General features: G+C 55.1%; 2 protein-coding genes across 4 annotated transcripts in view; one reads left to right on the plus strand and one right to left on the minus strand.

Moving 5' to 3' along the window:
* The window catches only part of nelfe (negative elongation factor complex member E), a 92066-nt gene extending 87130 nt beyond the window's left edge, over positions 1-4936 (minus strand). For all 3 annotated transcript variants that reach the window (XM_063047888.1, XM_063047887.1, XM_063047886.1), the window contains exon 1: positions 4680-4936. In XM_063047888.1, coding sequence (XP_062903958.1) covers positions 4680-4754 — 75 coding nt within the window. In that variant the 5' untranslated portion in view covers positions 4755-4936. The remainder of the gene's footprint in view (positions 1-4679) is intronic.
* A 251-nt stretch (positions 4937-5187) lies between these two features.
* skic2 (SKI2 subunit of superkiller complex) overlaps positions 5188-18723 on the plus strand; it is a 130309-nt gene continuing 116773 nt past the window's right edge. The window contains exon 1 of the mRNA XM_063047877.1: positions 5188-5387. Within this exon, the coding sequence (XP_062903947.1) occupies positions 5369-5387 (19 nt within the window). The 5' untranslated portion in view covers positions 5188-5368. The remainder of the gene's footprint in view (positions 5388-18723) is intronic.

Here is an 18723-nt window from a genome sequence, read left to right on the forward strand (position 1 = left end):
GAGCCCCCATCGCCCCCATCTCCCCCGACACACACAGCACAGGGTCAGAGTCCCAGTGACCAACGGCCGTCCTGTCCGAACCGGAGCCCCCATCCCCCCCATCTCCCCCCACACACACAGCACAGGGTCAGAGTCCCAGTGACCAACGGCCGTCCTGTCCAAACCGGAGCCCCCATCTCCCCCCACACACACAGCACAGGGTCAGAGTCCCAGTGACCAACGGCCGTCCTGTCCGGACCGGAGCCCCCATCTCCCCCATCTCCCCCCACACACACAGCACAGGGTCAGAGTCCCAGTGACCAACGGCCGTCCTGTCCGAACCGGAGCCCCCATCTCCCCCATCTCCCGTCACACACACAGCACAGGGTCAGAGTCCCAGTGACCAACGGCCGTCCTGTCCGAACCGGAGCCCCCATCTCCCTCATCTCCCCCCACACACACAGCACAGGGTCAGAGTCCCAGTGACCAACGGCCGTCCTGTCCGGACCGGAGCCCCCATCTCCCCCCACACACACAGCACAGGGTCAGAGTCCCAGTGACCAACGGCCGTCCTGTCCGAACCGGAGCCCCCATCTCCCCCCACACACACAGCACAGGGTCAGAGTCCCAGTGACCAACGGCCGTCCTGTCCGGACCGGAGCCCCCATCTCCCCCCACACACACAGCACAGGGTCAGAGTCCCAGTGACCAACGGCCGTCCTGTCCAACCAGAGCCCCCATCTCCCCCCACACACACAGCACAGGGTCAGAGTCCCAGTGACCAACGGCCGTCCTGTCCGAACCGGAGCCCCCATCTCCCCCCACACACACAGCACAGGGTCAGAGTCCCAGTGACCAACGGCCGTCCTGTCCGAACCGGAGCCCCCATCTCCCCCCACACACACAGCACAGGGTCAGAGTCCCAGTGACCAACGGCCGTCCTGTCCGAACCGGAGCCCCCATCTCCCCCACCACACACACAGCACAGGGTCAGAGTCCCAGTGACCAACGGCCATCCTGTCCGAACCGGAGCCCCCATCTCCCCCCACACACACAGCACAGGGTCAGAGTCCCAGTGACCAACGGCCGTCCTGTCCGGACCGGAGCCCCCATCTCCCCCCACACACACAGCACAGGGTCAGAGTCCCAGTGACCAACGGCCGTCCTGTCCAAACCGGAGCCCCCATCTCCCCCCACACACACAGCACAGGGTCAGAGTCCCAGTGACCAACGGCCGTCCTGTCCGGACCGGAGCCCCCATCTCCCCCCACACACACAGCACAGGGTCAGAGTCCCAGTGACCAACGGCCGTCCTGTCCAAACCGGAGCCCCCATCTCCCCCCACACACACAGCACAGGGTCAGAGTCCCAGTGACCAACGGCCGTCCTGTCCAAACCGGAGCCCCCATCCCCCCCATCTCCCCCCACACACACAGCACAGGGTCAGAGTCCCAGTGACCAACGGCCGTCCTGTCCGGACCGGAGCCCCCATCTCCCCCCACACACACAGCACAGGGTCAGAGTCCCAGTGACCAACGGCCGTCCTGTCCAACCGGAGCCCCCATCTCCCCCCACACACACAGCACAGGGTCAGAGTCCCAGTGACCAACGGCCGTCCTGTCCAACCGGAGCCCCCATCTCCCCCCACACACACAGCACAGGGTCAGAGTCCCAGTGACCAACGGCCGTCCTGTCCAAACCAGAGCCCCCATCTCCCCCCACACACACAGCACAGGGTCAGAGTCCCAGTGACCAACGGCCGTCCTGTCCGGACCGGAGCCCCCATCTCCCCCCACACACACAGCACAGGGTCAGAGTCCCAGTGACCAACGGCCGTCCTGTCCGAACCGGAGCCCCCATCCCCCCCATCTCCCCCTACACACAGCATGGGGTCAGAGTCCCAGTGACCAACGGCCGTCCTGTCCAAACCGGAGCCCCCATCTCTCCCCACACACACAGCACAGGGTCAGAGTCCCAGTGACCAACGGCCGTCCTGTCCGGACCGGAGCCCCCATCTCCCCCCACACACACAGCACAGGGTCAGAGTCCCAGTGACCAACGGCCGTCCTGTCCGGACCGGAGCCCCCATCTCCCCCCACACACACAGCACAGGGTCAGAGTCCCAGTGACCAACGGCCGTCCTGTCCGGACCGGAGCCCCCATCTCCCCCCACACACACAGCACAGGGTCAGAGTCCCAGTGACCAACGGCCGTCCTGTCCGAACCGGAGCCCCCATCCCCCCCATCTCCCCCCACACACAGAACACAGGGTCAGAGTCCCAGTGACCAACGGCCGTCCTGTCCGGACCGGAGCCCCCATCTCCCCCCACACACACAGCACAGGGTCAGAGTCCCAGTGACCAACGGCCGTCCTGTCCGAACCAGAGCCCCCATCTCCCCCCACACACACAGCACAGGGTCAGAGTCCCAGTGACCAACGGCCGTCCTGTCCGAACCGGACCCTCCCCCATCTCCCCCCACACACAGAACACAGGGTCAGAGTCCCAGTGACCAACGGCCATCCTGTCCGAACCGGAGCCCCCATCTCCCCCCACACACACAGCACAGGGTCAGAGTCCCAGTGACCAACGGCCGTCCTGTCCGAACCGGAGCCCCCATCCCCCCCATCTCCCCCCACACACAGAACACAGGGTCAGAGTCCCAGTGACCAACGGTCATCCTGTCCGAACCGGAGCCCCCATCCCCCCCACACACACAGCACAGGGTCAGAGTCCCAGTGACCAACGGCCGTCCTGTCCGGACCGGAGCCCCCATCTCCCCCCACACACACAGCACAGGGTCAGAGTCCCAGTGACCAACGGCCGTCCTGTCCAAACCAGAGCCCCCATCTCCCCCCACACACACAGCACAGGGTCAGAGTCCCAGTGACCAACGGCCGTCCTGTCCGGACCGGAGCCCCCATCTCCCCCCACACACACAGCACAGGGTCAGAGTCCCAGTGACCAACGGCCGTCCTGTCCGGACCGGAGCCCCCATCCCCCCCATCTCCCCACATACCACTGAATACTGCTACTTCCACCTTGGCAAGCACCCCTCCAACATCACCACTCCTCTCACCCCACCACTTCCTGCTCTGACAGCTGCCGTTCTTCGGCAGAGTATCGCCCTCCACTCCAAAGGATACCCCACAGCCTCCTCTCATCTTTCCCACAATCAGCACCCTCTCCCCCTCGTTCCCTCCCACGCCGCCACTCTCACCACAGGATGTCTACCTCCTACCCTACTCCTCCCCCTCCCTGACCTCCTACCCACCTTCAGCCCTTACCCTCTATCATTGCCTCCCTCCTCTCCTACCCACTGTCGCCCCTCACTTCCTCCTCTCCTGCAACCCCAATTCCCCTCTCCTCCAACCTCCCTTCCCCCTCTTCTCCAACTCACCCTCCCTCTCCGACTGACCTTCCCTTTCCCCGACCCACCCTCCACTCCAACCTTTCCTCCTCCTCCCGTCCTCTCCTCCCATCCTCCTCCTGTTCTGCTGTAATGGAATGGCGGAGCAGGCTCGATGGGCCGAATGGCCTAATTCTGCTCCTATGCCGCATGGACGTATGGCAGGGGGCCGGAACCAGGATGATGGGAGCTAAAGATGAGCCAACAGGTTTACAAGTAGATGATGGCTGTAATATGAATGCAAGGAAGGACAAGCCACGATTGGGTACAAATGCAGACAGAGCAAAGAGTTAAACTGTACCAGAAAGGCAAAATTCAAAAGAGTGAATAATGCAGGACTGAAGGTGTTGTATTTAAATGGATATAGCATTCGGGATAAGGTGGACGAACTCGTGGCGCAATGAGATCGGTCGGTATGACGTTGTGGGCATCACAGAGTCGTACATCAAGGAAGGCATAGGCAGTGGTGTGGCTCTGTTGGTAAGAGACAGAATTTTACATCTTCAGAAAGAGGTGACATTGCAGAATGGGCAAAAAGTGGCAGAGGGAATACTGTGTTGGGAAATGTATGATCGTGCATTCTGGTAAAAGGAACAATAGTGCAGAATATTACCAAGATAGGGAGAAGGTTCAAACCTCAGAGGTGTGAAGGGACTTGGGACCCCCAGAAGGTTAATTTACCAGTTGAGTCTGAGGCAAATGCAATGTTGGCATTTATTTCGAGGGAAATAGAATAAAGAGATAATGCTGAGCCTTTCGTCAGGCTGCACTTGGGAGGACTGTCAAAGTTTTGGGCCCCTTATCTCAAAAAGGATGTATCGTCATTGGAGAGAGTCCAGCGGAGGTTCACGAGGATGATTCCAGGAATGAAGGGGTCTGGCTGCCTTGGGCCTGTACTCACTGGAATTTAGAAGGATGCGGGAAATCTACTGAATATTAAAAGCACTAGGCAGGGTGGACGCGGAGAGAATGTTTCCTGTGGTGGGGGTATCCAGAAGTAGAGGGTACAGCCTCAGAACTGAGGGACGACCCTTTAGAACAGAAGTTTTTTAGCCCGAGAGTAGAATCTGCGGAATGCTCTGTCACAGACCGCGGTGGAGGCCAAATCCGTGGGTATATTTGATTGTTTGCTGATCGGTCAGGGCAGCAAAGGATTAGGCGAGAAGGCGGGTGCGTGGTATCCGGGATTAGCCATGGTGGAATGGTGGAGCAGACCCGATGGGCTGAGCGGCCTAATTCTGCTCCTACGCCTCACTGACGCTTTCCTCCCACCCTCTCCCCAGCCGGCCGACCTTCTTCTTCAGCTTGTTGTACTTTCTCTGCAAGGCTTCCTCCTCCTCACTGAGAACCGCGGGGAAGAGCGCCATGGCTGCGCTGGACTGGCCCCACGGCGCAGGGGATTGACGTCAGACCTCCTCAGCTGGACGCAGTGAGGCCCACCCGGGGTGACCGGTCCCCGGCCCTTCGCCGCGCCGCTGTCCTCTTTAACGGCGACACCACCGGCCGATGAACTCGGCGTCGGCGGGAACGGCCGCGGTCTGCTTCTCTGTTGTCGAAGTACGTCATGTCCGCGACGGCCAACAATCACCAATCGTGACGAGGCTCCGACCATGTTTGTTAATGGCAGGAATCGTCACCGAACGCTGCCGGTCATCTTTGTTACAGGCGTAACGTCACATAAACTGAGCCGGCCATTTTTCCTATAGGAAAAGAGGTTGGCCATATTTATTATAGGCACGGTCCCACGCCCCCTTATAGTCAGCCGATCATTTTCGCCATCTTTGTTGCGGGCGTGGGACTTGAAAACTGTTTGAACCCTTTCGCAGGGGTGTGTAGACCAGGGTGACGGGAGCTGAGGGGCTCCGGAGCCGCCAAGTTTGTTTCTGCTGTGGAATACTGGGACTACGCCGTGTGAAAAGCTGGGAGAGGGATAAGTAATTTGCTCTTCCGGGCGAGAGGTCAGCCGGCTCGCTGGGCAGAGATGGAGCGGGAGAGACTCGGTGAGAATCGGGCGGTCGAGGGAGGTTCAGAACTTTGACGGGAGCCAGTGGTGGGAGGGTGAGGGGCGAAGGGCCCCACGGAAGGGAAAGGTGGATTAAATTGGGTCAAACATGAAGAGACCTGAGGGTGAGGACAGACGGGGATGAGGGTGATTGGGGACACTGGGGGTGAGGACAGACCAGGTGGGTGTGATTGGGACACTGGGGGTGATGACAGACGGGGATAGGGGGTGATTGGGGACACTGGGGGTGAGGGCAGACGGGGATGAGGGTGATTGGGGACACTGGGGGTGAGGACAGACCAGGTGGGTGTGATTGGGACACTGGGGGTGAGGACAGACGGGGATGAGGGTGATTGGGGACCTGGGGGTGAGGACAGACCAGGTGGGTGTGATTGGGGACCTGGGGGTGAGGACAGACGTGGATAGGGGGTGATTGGGGACACTGGGGGTGAGGGCAGACGGGGATGAGGGTGATTGGGGACACTGGGGGTGAGGACAGACCAGGTGGGTGTGATTGGGACACTGGGGGTGAGGACAGACGGGGATGAGGGTGATTGGGGACCTGGGGGTGAGGACAGACCAGGTGGGTGTGATTGGGGACACTGGGGGTGAGGACAGACCAGATGGGTGTCATTGGGGACCTGGGGGTGAGGACAGACATGGATAGGGGGTGATTGGGGACACTGGGGGTGAGGGCAGACGGGGATGAGGGTGATTGGGGACACTGAGGGTGAGAACAGACCAGGTGGGTGTGATTGGGGACCTGGGGGTGAGGACAGACATGGATAGGGGGTGATTGGGGACACTGGGGGTGAGGGCAGACGGGGATGAGGGTGATTGGGGACACTGGGGGTGATGACAGACCAGGTGGGTGTGATTGGGGACCTGGGGGTGAGGACAGACCAGGTGGGTGTGATTGGGGACCTGGGGGTGAGGACAGACGGGGATGAGGGTGATTGGGCACACTGGGGGTGAGGACAGACCAGGTGTGTGTGACTGGGGACACTGGGGGTGATGACAGACATGGTAAGGTCAGATTGGAGGGGGGAGTGAGGACCCCAGGGGTGACTATACAGGGTGATACACCGGCGGGGGGGGGGGGTTGTGCTTGAGAGAGAAGTTGGGATCTTGGGACCTAGGTGAGTGTTGGAGTTCGTGTTCGGTTTTAATGTCATTTCAACAGTAAACATGTTTTCCTACCAAATGAAATGTTTTGCGCAACACATGCTGTAGTTTTATTACCACCAATAAATTAACAAATAATAAGAGGATGGGAGTTCAAAAGTCTACAGTACTGGTGCTTCATAGAGGACAATACAGTACCTGGTTGTTGTCAGGGAGTTCAGTAGTCTCAAGGTCTGGGGGAAGATACTGTTTCCCATCGTAACGCCGCCATCCTCATACCACCGTACCTCCTGCCTGATGGTTTGGGGTCAAAGAGATTGTGGATGGATGGGAGGGTTTCCTGATATTGAACCCATTAGGTATCACTGATATTTTCCTAAGAGTAATAGTGCAATACTTCACCTGCAAATCTGGAGAGGTTGTCTTTTGTATCCAGTGTTTCTGATGAGGGCTCCTTCATATTGGTGAGACAGAATGTAAATTGGGGGGCCCCTGTCAAGCACCTTCACTCCATCTGCCAAAAGCAGGCATTACTGGTGGCCAACCATTTTAACTCCAATCTCCATTCCTGCTCTGTTATGTTGGCCCATGGCCTCCTCTTCTGTCACGATGACCCTTCATATTTTGTCTGGGTAGCCTCCGACCTGATGTCATGAACATGGGTTTCTCCGCTCAGTGATTCCCGTCCTCCCCCCTTCAATTCCCCACTCTTACCTCTTCCCCTCGCCTCTGTTGATGACCCTCCCCCACCTTCCCTATCTTACGTGGTCAACTCTGCTCTCCTATCAGATTTCTCCTTCTCCAGCCTTCCTTTTGCCTTTCCCAGCTTCTTACTTCATTCCCCTCCCTCCTTTACACACCAGACTTCAGCTTTCAGCTTCTTGCTTGTCCTCCTTCCTTTCCAGTTCATTTCCAGAATTTTGTGTGTGTTCCTCTACAGTTGCCGTGCCAGCTCCACCAAAATCAGTCCCGTTTTCCCCATGGGAGGCACAGGAGGAAAGGTCAAAGATCAGCTTTAGTTGTCACTTGAACATTGAGTGGAGATATGTGTCTACCACAGGAGGTGTAAGGCACTCCTTCCCTCTTTTAGCCTGCAGGTCACCCGTGTAGCACCTGTTTAGCCCCCGATCAGGGTCACGTGAATCCACGGGAGCAGGTGGTGGATGGTCGTATGAGCAGCTGGTGCATATCGCAAGTCCTGGTTATGTGACCACTGACGCCAGGCAGACAATCTCTGACGAGTATTGATAACGGCTGGGGTCACCTGTTTTGTAAAGATACTGCTCAGAAGGCGGCAATGATGAACCACTTCTGTAGGAAAAATTTGCCAAGAGCTCTCTTGGTCAAAGACTGTGATCTCACACTTCATACGACACGGCACACAGTGATGGTGAAGACGCAGCCCGAGGATGTGCTGGGGGTAGCCAGGGATTGTCACCACGTCAACATAGTACACAAATTCGTCTTGGGATTGTGGGCGGAAACCAGAGCGCGACACTTTGACCGATCACCTCCCAGACCCACCCACACCATCTAAACCTCCCTCACCTCTCACCTCCCAGCCCACCCACACCATCTAAACCCCCCTCACCTCTCACCTCCCAGACCCACCCACACCATCTAAACCCCTCTCACCTCCCAGACCCACCCACACCATCTGCCTGTTCACCTATCACCTCCCAGACCCACCCACACCATCTAAACCCCCCTCACCTCTCACCTCCCAGACCCACCCACACCATCTGCCTGTTCACCTATCACCTCCCAGACCCACCCACACCATCTAAACCCCCCTCACCTATCACCTCCCAGACCCACCCACACCATCTGCCCGTTCACCTCTCACCTCCCGGCCCACCCACACCTACCCCCTCACCTCTCACCTCCCAGCCCACCCACACCATCTACCCCCCCACCTTCTAATTCTGTTTTCTTCACCCTTCCTTTCCAGTCCTGAAGAGGGGTCTCAGCCTGAAACCTTGACTGTTCCATATCAAAATCAGGTTTATTATCACTGATGTATGTTGTGAAGTTTGTTTTGCAGCAGCAAAACATTGCAACATTTACATACATTTTAATAAGAATATATTTTAAAAAGAATATCCAGTGGATCCAGGTTAATTGGGACACATCAGTACATTTTGACCCAATTAAGTGGCTGTCCCAATTATCTAGTGTTTCTTGGAAATAGTTAAAAAGACATAAAAAAAGAGAAGGCACCATTTTAACAGAGTAGCAATTTGTGTAGTTGTGAAGTCTATCAATCTACTACAAACTGTGTTAGTTCTTAACCACTATCCATAGAAACCATAGAAACTACAGCACAGAAACAGGCCCTTTGGCCCTTCTTGGCTGTGCTGAACCATTTTCTGCCTAGTCCCACTGACCTGCACATGGACCATATCCCTCCATACACCTCCCATCCATGTATCTGTCCAATTTATTCTTAAATGTTAAAAAAGAACCCGCATTTACCACCTCGTCTGGCAGCTCATTCCATACTCCCACCACTCTCTGTGTGAAGAAGCCCCCACTAATGTTCCCTTTAAACTCCCCACCCTCACCCTTAACCCATGTCCTCTTTTTTTTCTCCCCTTGCCTCAGTGGAAAAAGCCTGCTTGCATTCACTCTATCTATACCCATCATAATTTTATATACCTCTATCAAATCTCCCCTCATTCTTCTACGCTCCAGGGAATAAAGTCCTAACCTATTCAATCTTTCTCTGTAACTGAGTTTCTCAAGTCCCGACAACATCCTTGTAAACCTTCTCTGCACTCTTTCAACCTTATTTATATCCTTCTTGTAATTTGGTGACCAAAACTGAACACAATACTCCAGATTCGGCCTCACCAATGCCTTATACAACCTCATGATAACATTCCAGCTCTTATACTCAATACTTTGATTAATAAAGGCCAATGTACCAAAAGCTCTCTTTACGACCCTATCTACCTGTGACGACACTTTCAGGGAATTTTGTATCTGTATTCCTAGATCCCTCTGTTCCACTGCATTCCTCAGTGCCTTACCATTAACCCTGTGTGTTCTACGTTGGTTTGTCCTTCCAATGTGCAATACCTCACACTTCTCAGTATTAAACTCCATCTGCCATTTTTCAGCCCATTTTTCCAGCTGGTCCAAGTCCCTCTGCAGGCTCTGAAAACCTTCCTCACTGTCTACTACACCTCCAATCTTTGTATCATCAGCAAACTTGCTGATCCAATTTACCACATTATCATCCAGATCATTGATATAGATGACAAATAACAATGGACCCAGCACTGATCCCTGTGGCACACCACTAGCCACAGGCCTCCACTCAGAGAAGCAATTCTCTACCACCACTCTCTGGCTTCTTCCATCAAGCCAATGTTTAATCCAATTTACCACCTCTCCATGTATACCTAGCGACTGAATTTTCCTAACTAACCTCCCATGTGGGACCTTGTCAAAGGCCTTACTGAAGTCCATGTAGACAATATCCACTGCCTTCCCTTCATCCACTTTCCTGGTAACCTCCTCGAAAAACTCCAACAGATTGGTCAAACATGACCTACCACGCACAAAGCCATGTTGACTCTCCCTAATAAGCCCCTGTCTATCCAAATGCTTGTAGATTCTGTCTCTTAGTACTCCCTCCAATAACTTACCTACTACTGACGTTAAACTCACCGGCCTATAATTTCCCGGATTACTTTTCGATCCTTTTTTAAACAACGGAACAACATGAGCCACTCTCCAATCCTCCGGCACTTCACCCATAGACAGCGACATTTTAAATATTTCTGCCAGGGCCCCCGCAATTTCAACACTAGTCTCCTTCAAGGTCTGAGGGAACACTCTGTCAGGTCCCGGGGATTTATCCACTTTAATTTTCCTCAAGACAGCAAGCACCTCCTCCTTTTCAATCTGTACAGTTTCCATGGTCTCACTACTTGATTCCCTCAATTCCATAGATTTCATGCCAGCTTCCTTAGTAAATACAGACGCAAAAAAACTATTTAAGATCTCCCCCATTTCCTTTGGTTCCGCACAAAGCCGACCACTCTGATCTTCAAGAGGACCAATTTTATCCCTTACAATCCTTTTGCTCTTAATATACTTGTAAAAGCTCTTTGGATTATCCTTCACTTTGACTGCCAAGGCAACCTCATGTCTTCTTTTAGCCCTCCTGATTTCTTTCTTAAGTATTTTCTTGCACTTCTTATACTCCTCAAGCACCTGATTTACTCCCTGTTTCCTATACATTTCATACAACTCGCTCTTCTTCTTTATCAGAGTTGCAATATCCCTTGAGAGCCAAGGTTCCTTATTCCTATTCAATTTGCCTTTAATCCTGACAGGAACATACAAACTCTGCACTCTCAAAATTTCCCCTTTGAAGGCTTCCCACCTACCAATCACATCTTTGCCAGAGAACAACCTGTCCCAATCCACGCTTTTTAGATCCTTTCTCATTTCTTCAAATTTGGCCTTTTTCCAGTTCAGAACCTCAACCCTAGGACCAGATCTATCCTTGTCCATGATCAAATTGAAACTAATGGTGTTATGATCACTGGAACCAAAGTGCTCCCCTACACAGACTTCTGTCACTTGCCCTAATTCGTTTCCTAACAGGAGATCCAGTATTGCATCCCCTCTAGTTGGTCCCTCTATATATTGATTTAGAAAACTTTCCTGAAGACATTTTACAAACTCTAAACCATCTAGACCCCTAACAGTATGGGAGTCCCAATCAATATCGAGGGAGGGTTTCGTCCAAAGTCAGCACAGACACCTGGTGCAGAGAATGGACTGCTTTCACGCATTGCTTTTGGCAGCTGCATCCTCTAGATCTTCATTTTCATTAGCATTCTGTATGATTGTATCTTTGCAGTTCCTCACTTTCTGAAGAACTGAAACGGTTTCAGTCCCAGCCATTTCTGCCATCTCAAAGCCTGAATGCTTGAAACCACAGTTCTGAATCGCCTCACTGCTTACTTCTCACCGCCATTCAGTGACAAAAGCCTCTGCTTTCTGAACAGCTCACGCTACTTTCAAATCTGTCCGCTCTAAGCACAGCGCAGTGTTTAACGGCCACACAAGTGCATGTGACTGGTGCTAGTTAGAAGCCGTTCGGCAGCAGTGCCCAGCCCCAATTATGTGCCATAGTGTCCCGAATAAATGAAGGGAGTCGCAGCTATTTTCTCAAATAGGTTTTGCTCTTTACGAGTTGTCCCATAAGCAGATGCCCCGATTAGCTGATGGCACGATTAACATGAATCCACTGTCAGAAAAGTAATACAGTAACAGAGCAAATAGTGACACAAAGACAAGAAAAATCTGCACAGGTTCTGCAAATCCGAGCAAGACACACAAAATGCTGGAGGAACTCAGTAGGCCAGGTAGCATCTATGGAAAAGAGAAAACAGTCAACGTTTTGGGCCGAGACCCTTCATGGAAAAGTGAGGTGGTGTTGGTGGGTTCATGGACTATTTTGAAATCTGATGGCAGAGGGGTAGAAGCTGTTCTTGAAACCTTGAGTGTGTGTGTCTTCGGACTCCTGCACCAGCACCTTGATGGTAGCAATGAGAAGAGGGCATGTCCTGGGTGAAGGGGGTGATTGAGCAGGGATGCCACCCTCAGACCTGTTCGCAGTGGTGGGGAGGTTAGTGCCGATGATGGAGCTGGGCTGAGGTTAAAACTTTCTGCAGCGTTTTCTGCTGCCGTGCGATAGATCATCCGTCCCAGACGGTGATGCAATCAGTCAGATGCATCAGTAGCAATTTGGGGACGTACCAAATCTGAAACTTCCATTGAGATATCGTCACCGTTTTGTCAGTCAGAGTTGCACCAGTATGCTGTTGTGTGTTTCTCCACAGTTCCGGCATCTGCAGAATCTCTTATGTTTAAGATGTAAGGGGGTGTCTGGAGAGGCACAGAGAACTGAAATCAGGTTTAATATCACTTGTTGTTTTGTGCACGTTCCAATAAGAACTACAAATTATAATAAAAATATTTACGAAGTGAACGAGGTGAGGTGAGGGCCTCCATCGGTCAAAGCTGACCAAGGATATTATGTCCCAGCTGTGTAGATACACGAGCCTGGACAGTAGGATATGGAGAGCAAGCTGTTGTCCATGTAACCAGCTTCCCCTGGCTGTGCATCTGATGAGCCCAAGGGAACAGCAGAGACTGAAACAGTTTGGTGCCAGAAGCGATGCCGGAGTTGCCAGTCAGCATTGAACTCGATGCAGGACCTTAGGGATTCCAGCTCCAGGTTTTTTCCTCAGGGTTTACTCCCAAAGCCTTCCCCGGGAGTGGGAATAGCCGCAGGGCAGCGGAGGTTTGAGATCGGAGTTTTCCTTCCAGATGAGCTGCCAATCATGGCTAATGAACACCATCTGCCCGGTGACTGGTTTTAAGGCACCAGGAACCCACCTTTGCACCTTCTCCTGTCAGTAGAAACAGTTCCACCAGGCTGAGTAGCTAAGCCACACGTGAAGGCCAGGAGCTGGACTTGGTTGTCAGAGGCCGTTTGAGATGCACACCACTGGGAGCATTTAAAAGGTAATGGGAGCTTATCCCCACTACCAGCCCTGGAGATAACAACCTTGGGGAACCAGTAGAGTTAAATTAAGTAAGTTGTGAAAAAAAGAAAGAAAATACTGATGTAGAGTTCCTGGGGTCATTGCAACACTCACAACACGCTGGAGGAACTCAGCAGGTAGGGCAGCATCCTTGGAAAAGAACAGTCAACGTTTCGGGCTGGAACCCTTCGTCAGGACTGAAGAGGGAGGAGGCAGAGGCCCTATAAAGAAGGTGGGGGAGGGTGGGAAGGAGAAGGCTGGCAGGTGGGTTCATTGTCTAGTCCGACATCTGAAATGGAGGGGAAGAAGCTGTTCCTGAAATGTTGAGTTTGCTTCTTCAGGCTCCTGTCCCTCCTCCCTGATGGTAGCAATCAGAAGAGGGTGAAGGGGGTCTTTAAAGATGAATACCACCTTTTTAAGACATCGCCTTTTGAAGATGACCTCGATGCGTCCCCTCCCCACCAAGAAGGGTTGCAAACACAGCTAGCTCCATCATGGACACTGTCCTCGCCAGCATCGAAGAGGTATCAAAAGGCGATCCCTCAGAAAGGCTGCATCCCTCATCCTATGCAGTGGTCCTTCAAACCCGCCGGTGATGGAGCCAGTTTGAACGCTCAGGTCAGGCCTCGAAACAGAGAAAGGAGGACCCTGGAGGGGAACATTCCTCCTGCAGGCTTCCACTGACTCCACAAGCAGAGACTTTGCACTAAGTGGGCACTGAGCTCCCTGCCAGCTGGGACCAGCAGCCTTCCACTGACTCCACAAGCAGAGACTTTGCACTGTGAGTGGGCACCGAGCTCCCTGCCAGCTGGGACCAGCAGCCTTCCACTGACTCCACAAGCAGAGACTTTGCACTGAGTGGGCACTGAACTCCCTGCCAGCTGGGACCAGCAGGCTGCCACTGACTCTGAGACTTTGCACTGTGAGTGGGCACCGAGCTCCCTGCCAGCTGGGACCAGCGGCCTTCCACTGACTCCACAAGCAGAGACTTTGCACTGAGTGGGCACTGAGCTCCCTGCCAGCTGGGACCAGCTGCCTTCCACTGACTCCACAAGCAGAGACTTTGCACTGAGTGGGCACTGAGCTCCCTGCCAGCTGGGACCAGCAGCCTTCCACTGACTCCACAAGCAGAGACTTTGCACTGAGTGGGCACCGAGCTCCCTGCCAGCTGGGACCAGCAGCCTTCCACTGACTCCACAAGCAGAGACTTTGCACTGAGCGGGCACCGAGCTCCCCGCCAGCTGGAACCAGCAGCCTTCCACTGACTCCACAAGCAGAGACTTTGCACTGTGAGTGGGCACCGAGCTCCCCGCCAGCTGGGACCAGCAGCCTTCCACTGACTCCGGAAGCAGAAACTTTGCACTGAGTGGGCACCGAGCTCCCTGCCAGCTGGGACCAGCAGGCTGCCACTGACTCTGAGACTTTGCACTGTGAGTGGACACCGAGCTCCCTGCCAGCTGGGACCAGCAGCCTTCCACTGACTCCACAAGCAGAGACTTTGCACTGTGAGTGGGCACCGAGCTCCCTGCCAGCTGGGACCAGCAGCCTTCCACTGACTCCACAAGCAGAGACTTTGCACTGAGTGGGCACTGAACTCCCTGCCAGCTGGGACCAGCAGGCTGCCACTGACTCTGAGACTTTGCACTGTGAGTGGGCACCGAGCTCCCTGCCAGCTGGGACCAGCAGCCTTCCACTGACTCCACAAGCAGAGACTTTGCGCTGTGAGTGGGCACCGAGCTCCCCGCCAGCTGGGACCAGCAGCCTTCCACTGACTCCAGAAGCAGAAACTTTGCACTGAGTGGGCACCGAGCTCCCTGCCAGCTGGGACCAGCAGGCTGCCACTGACTCTGAGACTTTGCACTGTGAGTAGACACCGAGCTCCCTGCCAGCTGGGACCAGCAGCCTTCCACTGACTCCACAAGCAGAGACTTTGCACTGTGAGTGGGCACCGAGCTCCCTGCCAGCTGGGACCAGCAGCCTTCCACTGACTCCACAAGCAGAGACTTTGCACTGAGTGGGCACTGAACTCCCTGCCAGCTGGGACCAGCAGGCTGCCACTGACTCTGAGACTTTGGACTGTGAGTGGGCACCGAGCTCCCTGCCAGCTTGGACCAGCAGCCTTCCACTGACTCCACAAGCAGAGACTTTGCACTGAGTGGGCACTGAGCTCCCTGCCAGCTGGGACCAGCAGGCTGCCACTGACTCTGAGACTTTGCACTGTGAGTGGACACCGAGCTCCCTGCCAGCTGGGACCAGCAGCCTTCCACTGACTCCACAAGCAGAGACTTTGCACTGTGAGTGGGCACCGAGCTCCCCGCCAGCTGGGACCAGCAGCCTTCCACTGACTCCGGAAGCTGAAACTTTGCACTGAGTGGGCACCGAGCTCCCTGCCAGCTGGGACCAGCAGGCTGCCACTGACTCTGAGACTTTGCACTGTGAGTGGGCACCGAGCTCCCTGCCAGCTGGGACCAGCAGCCTTCCACTGACTCCACAAGCAGAGACTTTGCACTGAGTGGGCACTGAGCTCCCTGCCAGCTGGGACCAGCAGCCTTCCACTGACTCCACAAGCAGAGACTTTGCACTGAGTGGGCACTGAGCTCCCTGCCAGCTGGGACCAGCAGCCTTCCACTGACTCCACAAGCAGAGACTTTGCACTGAGTGGGCACTGAGCTCCCTGCCAGCTGGGACCAGCAGCCTTCCACTGACTCCACAAGCAGAGACTTTGCACTGTGAGTGGGCACCGAGCTCCCCGCCAGCCCCACTACCCCACTACCAGCCCTGGAGATAACAACCTTGGGGAACCAGTAGAGTTAAATTAAGTAAGTTGTGCAAAAAAGAAAGAAAATACTGATGTAGAGTTCCTGGGGTCATTGCAACACTCACAACACGCTGGAGGAACTCAGCAGGTAGGGCAGCATCCTTGGAAAAGAACAGTCAACGTTTCGGGCTGGAACCCTTCGTCAGGACTGAAGAGGGAGGAGGCAGAGGCCCTATAAAGAAGGTGGGGGAGGGTGGGAAGGAGAAGGCTGGTAGGTGGGTTCATTGTCTAGTCCGACATCTGAAATGGAGGGGAAGAAGCTGTTCCTGAAATGTTGAGTTTGCTTCTTCAGGCTCCTGTCCCTCCTCCCTGATGGTAGCAATCAGAAGAGGGTGAAGGGGGTCTTTAAAGATGAATACCACCTTTTTGAGACATCGCCTTTTGAAGATGACCTCGATGCGTCCCCTCCCCACCAAGAAGGGTTGCAAACACAGCTAGCTCCATCATGGACACTGTCCTCGCCAGCATCGAAGAGGTATCAAAAGGCGATCCCTCAGAAAGGCTGCATCCCTCATCCTATGCAGTGGTCCTTCAAACCCGCCGGTGATGGAGCCAGTTTGAACGCTCAGGTCAGGCCTCGAAACAGAGAAAGGAGGACCCTGGAGGGGAACATTCCTCCTGCAGGCTTCCACTGACTCCACAAGCAGAGACTTTGCACTGAGTGGGCACCGAGCTCCCTGCCAGCTGGGACCAGCAGCCTTCCACTGACTCCAGAAGCAGAGACTTTGCACTGAGTGGGCACCGAGCTCCCTGCCAGCTGGGACCAGCAGCCTTCCACTGACTCCACAAGCAGAGACTTTGCACTGAGTGGGCACCGAGCTCCCTGCCAGCTGGGACCAGCAGCCTTCCACTGACTCCGGAAGCAGAAACTTTGCACTGAGTGGGCACCGAGCTCCCTGCCAGCTGGGACCAGCAGGCTGCCACTGACTCTGAGACTTTGCACTGTGAGTGGACACCGAGCTCCCTGCCAGCTGGGACCAGCAGCCTTCCACTGACTCCACAAGCAGAGACTTTGCACTGTGAGTGGGCACCGAGCTCCCTGCCAGCTGGGACCAGCAGCCTTCCACTGACTCCACAAGCAGAGACTTTGCACTGAGTGGGCACCGAGCTCCCTGCCAGCTGGGACCAGCAGCCTTCCACTGACTCCAGAAGCAGAGACTTTGCACTGAGTGGGCACCGAGCTCCCCGCCAGCTGGGACCAGCAGCCTTCCACTGACTCCACAAGCAGAGACTTTGCACTGAGTGGGCACCGAGCTCCCCGCCAGCTGGGACCAGCAGCCTTCCACTGACTCCGGAAGCAGAAACTTTGCACTGAGTGGGCACCGAGCTCCCTGCCAGCTGGGACCAGCAGGCTGCCACTGACTCTGAGACTTTGCACTGTGAGTGGACACCGAGCTCCCTGCCAGCTGGGACCAGCAGCCTTCCACTGACTCCACAAGCAGAGACTTTGCACTGTGAGTGGGCACCGAGCTCCCCTCCAGCTGGGACCAGCAGCCTTACACTGACTCCGGAAGCAGAAACTTTGCACTGAGTGGGCACCGAGCTCCCTGCCAGCTGGGACCAGCAGGCTGCCACTGACTCCACAAGCAGAGACTTTGCACTGAGTGGGCACTGAACTCCCTGCCAGCTGGGACCAGCAGGCTGCCACTGACTCTGAGACTTTGCACTGTGAGTGGGCACCGAGCTCCCTGCCAGCTGGGACCAGCAGCCTTCCACTGACTCCACAAGCAGAGACTTTGCACTGTGAGTGGGCACCGAGCTCCCCGCCAGCTGGGACCAGCAGCCTTCCACTGACTCCAGAAGCAGAAACTTTGCACTGAGTGGGCACCGAGCTCCCTGCCAGCTGGGACCAGCAGGCTGCCACTGACTCTGAGACTTTGCACTGTGAGTAGACACCGAGCTCCCTGCCAGCTGGGACCAGCAGCCTTCCACTGACTCCACAAGCAGAGACTTTGCACTGTGAGTGGGCACCGAGCTCCCTGCCAGCTGGGACCAGCAGCCTTCCACTGACTCCACAAGCAGAGACTTTGCACTGAGTGGGCACTGAACTCCCTGCCAGCTGGGACCAGCAGGCTGCCACTGACTCTGAGACTTTGGACTGTGAGTGGGCACCGAGCTCCCTGCCAGCTTGGACCAGCAGCCTTCCACTGACTCCACAAGCAGAGACTTTGCACTGAGTGGGCACTGAGCTCCCTGCCAGCTGGGACCAGCAGGCTGCCACTGACTCTGAGACTTTGCACTGTGAGTGGACACCGAGCTCCCTGCCAGCTGGGACCAGCAGCCTTCCACTGACTCCACAAGCAGAGACTTTGCACTGTGAGTGGGCACCGAGCTCCCTGCCAGCTGGGACCAGCAGGCTGCCACTGACTCTGAGACTTTGCACTGAGTGGGCACTGAGCTCCCTGCCAGCTGGGACCAGCAGCCTTGCACTGACTCCACAAGCAGAGACTTTGCACTGAGTGGGCACTGAGCTCCCTGCCAGCTGGGACCAGCAGCCTTCCACTGACTCCACAAGCAGAGACTTTGCACTGAGTGGGCACTGAGCTCCCTGCCAGCTGGGACCAACAGCCTTCCACTGACTCCACAAGCAGAGACTTTGCACTGTGAGTGGGCACCGAGCTCCCCGCCAGCCCCACTACCCCACTACCAGCCCTGGAGATAACAACCTTGGGGAACCAGTAGAGTTAAATTAAGTAAGTTGTGCAAAAAAGAAAGAAAATACTGATGTAGAGTTCCTGGGGTCATTGCAACACTCACAACACGCTGGAGGAACTCAGCAGGTAGGGCAGCATCCTTGGAAAAGAACAGTCAACGTTTCG

The sequence above is a fragment of the Mobula hypostoma genome, chromosome 5 (genome assembly GCF_963921235.1).
Source record: "Mobula hypostoma chromosome 5, sMobHyp1.1, whole genome shotgun sequence".
In the NCBI taxonomy this organism is placed as follows: Eukaryota; Metazoa; Chordata; class Chondrichthyes; order Myliobatiformes; family Myliobatidae; genus Mobula; species Mobula hypostoma.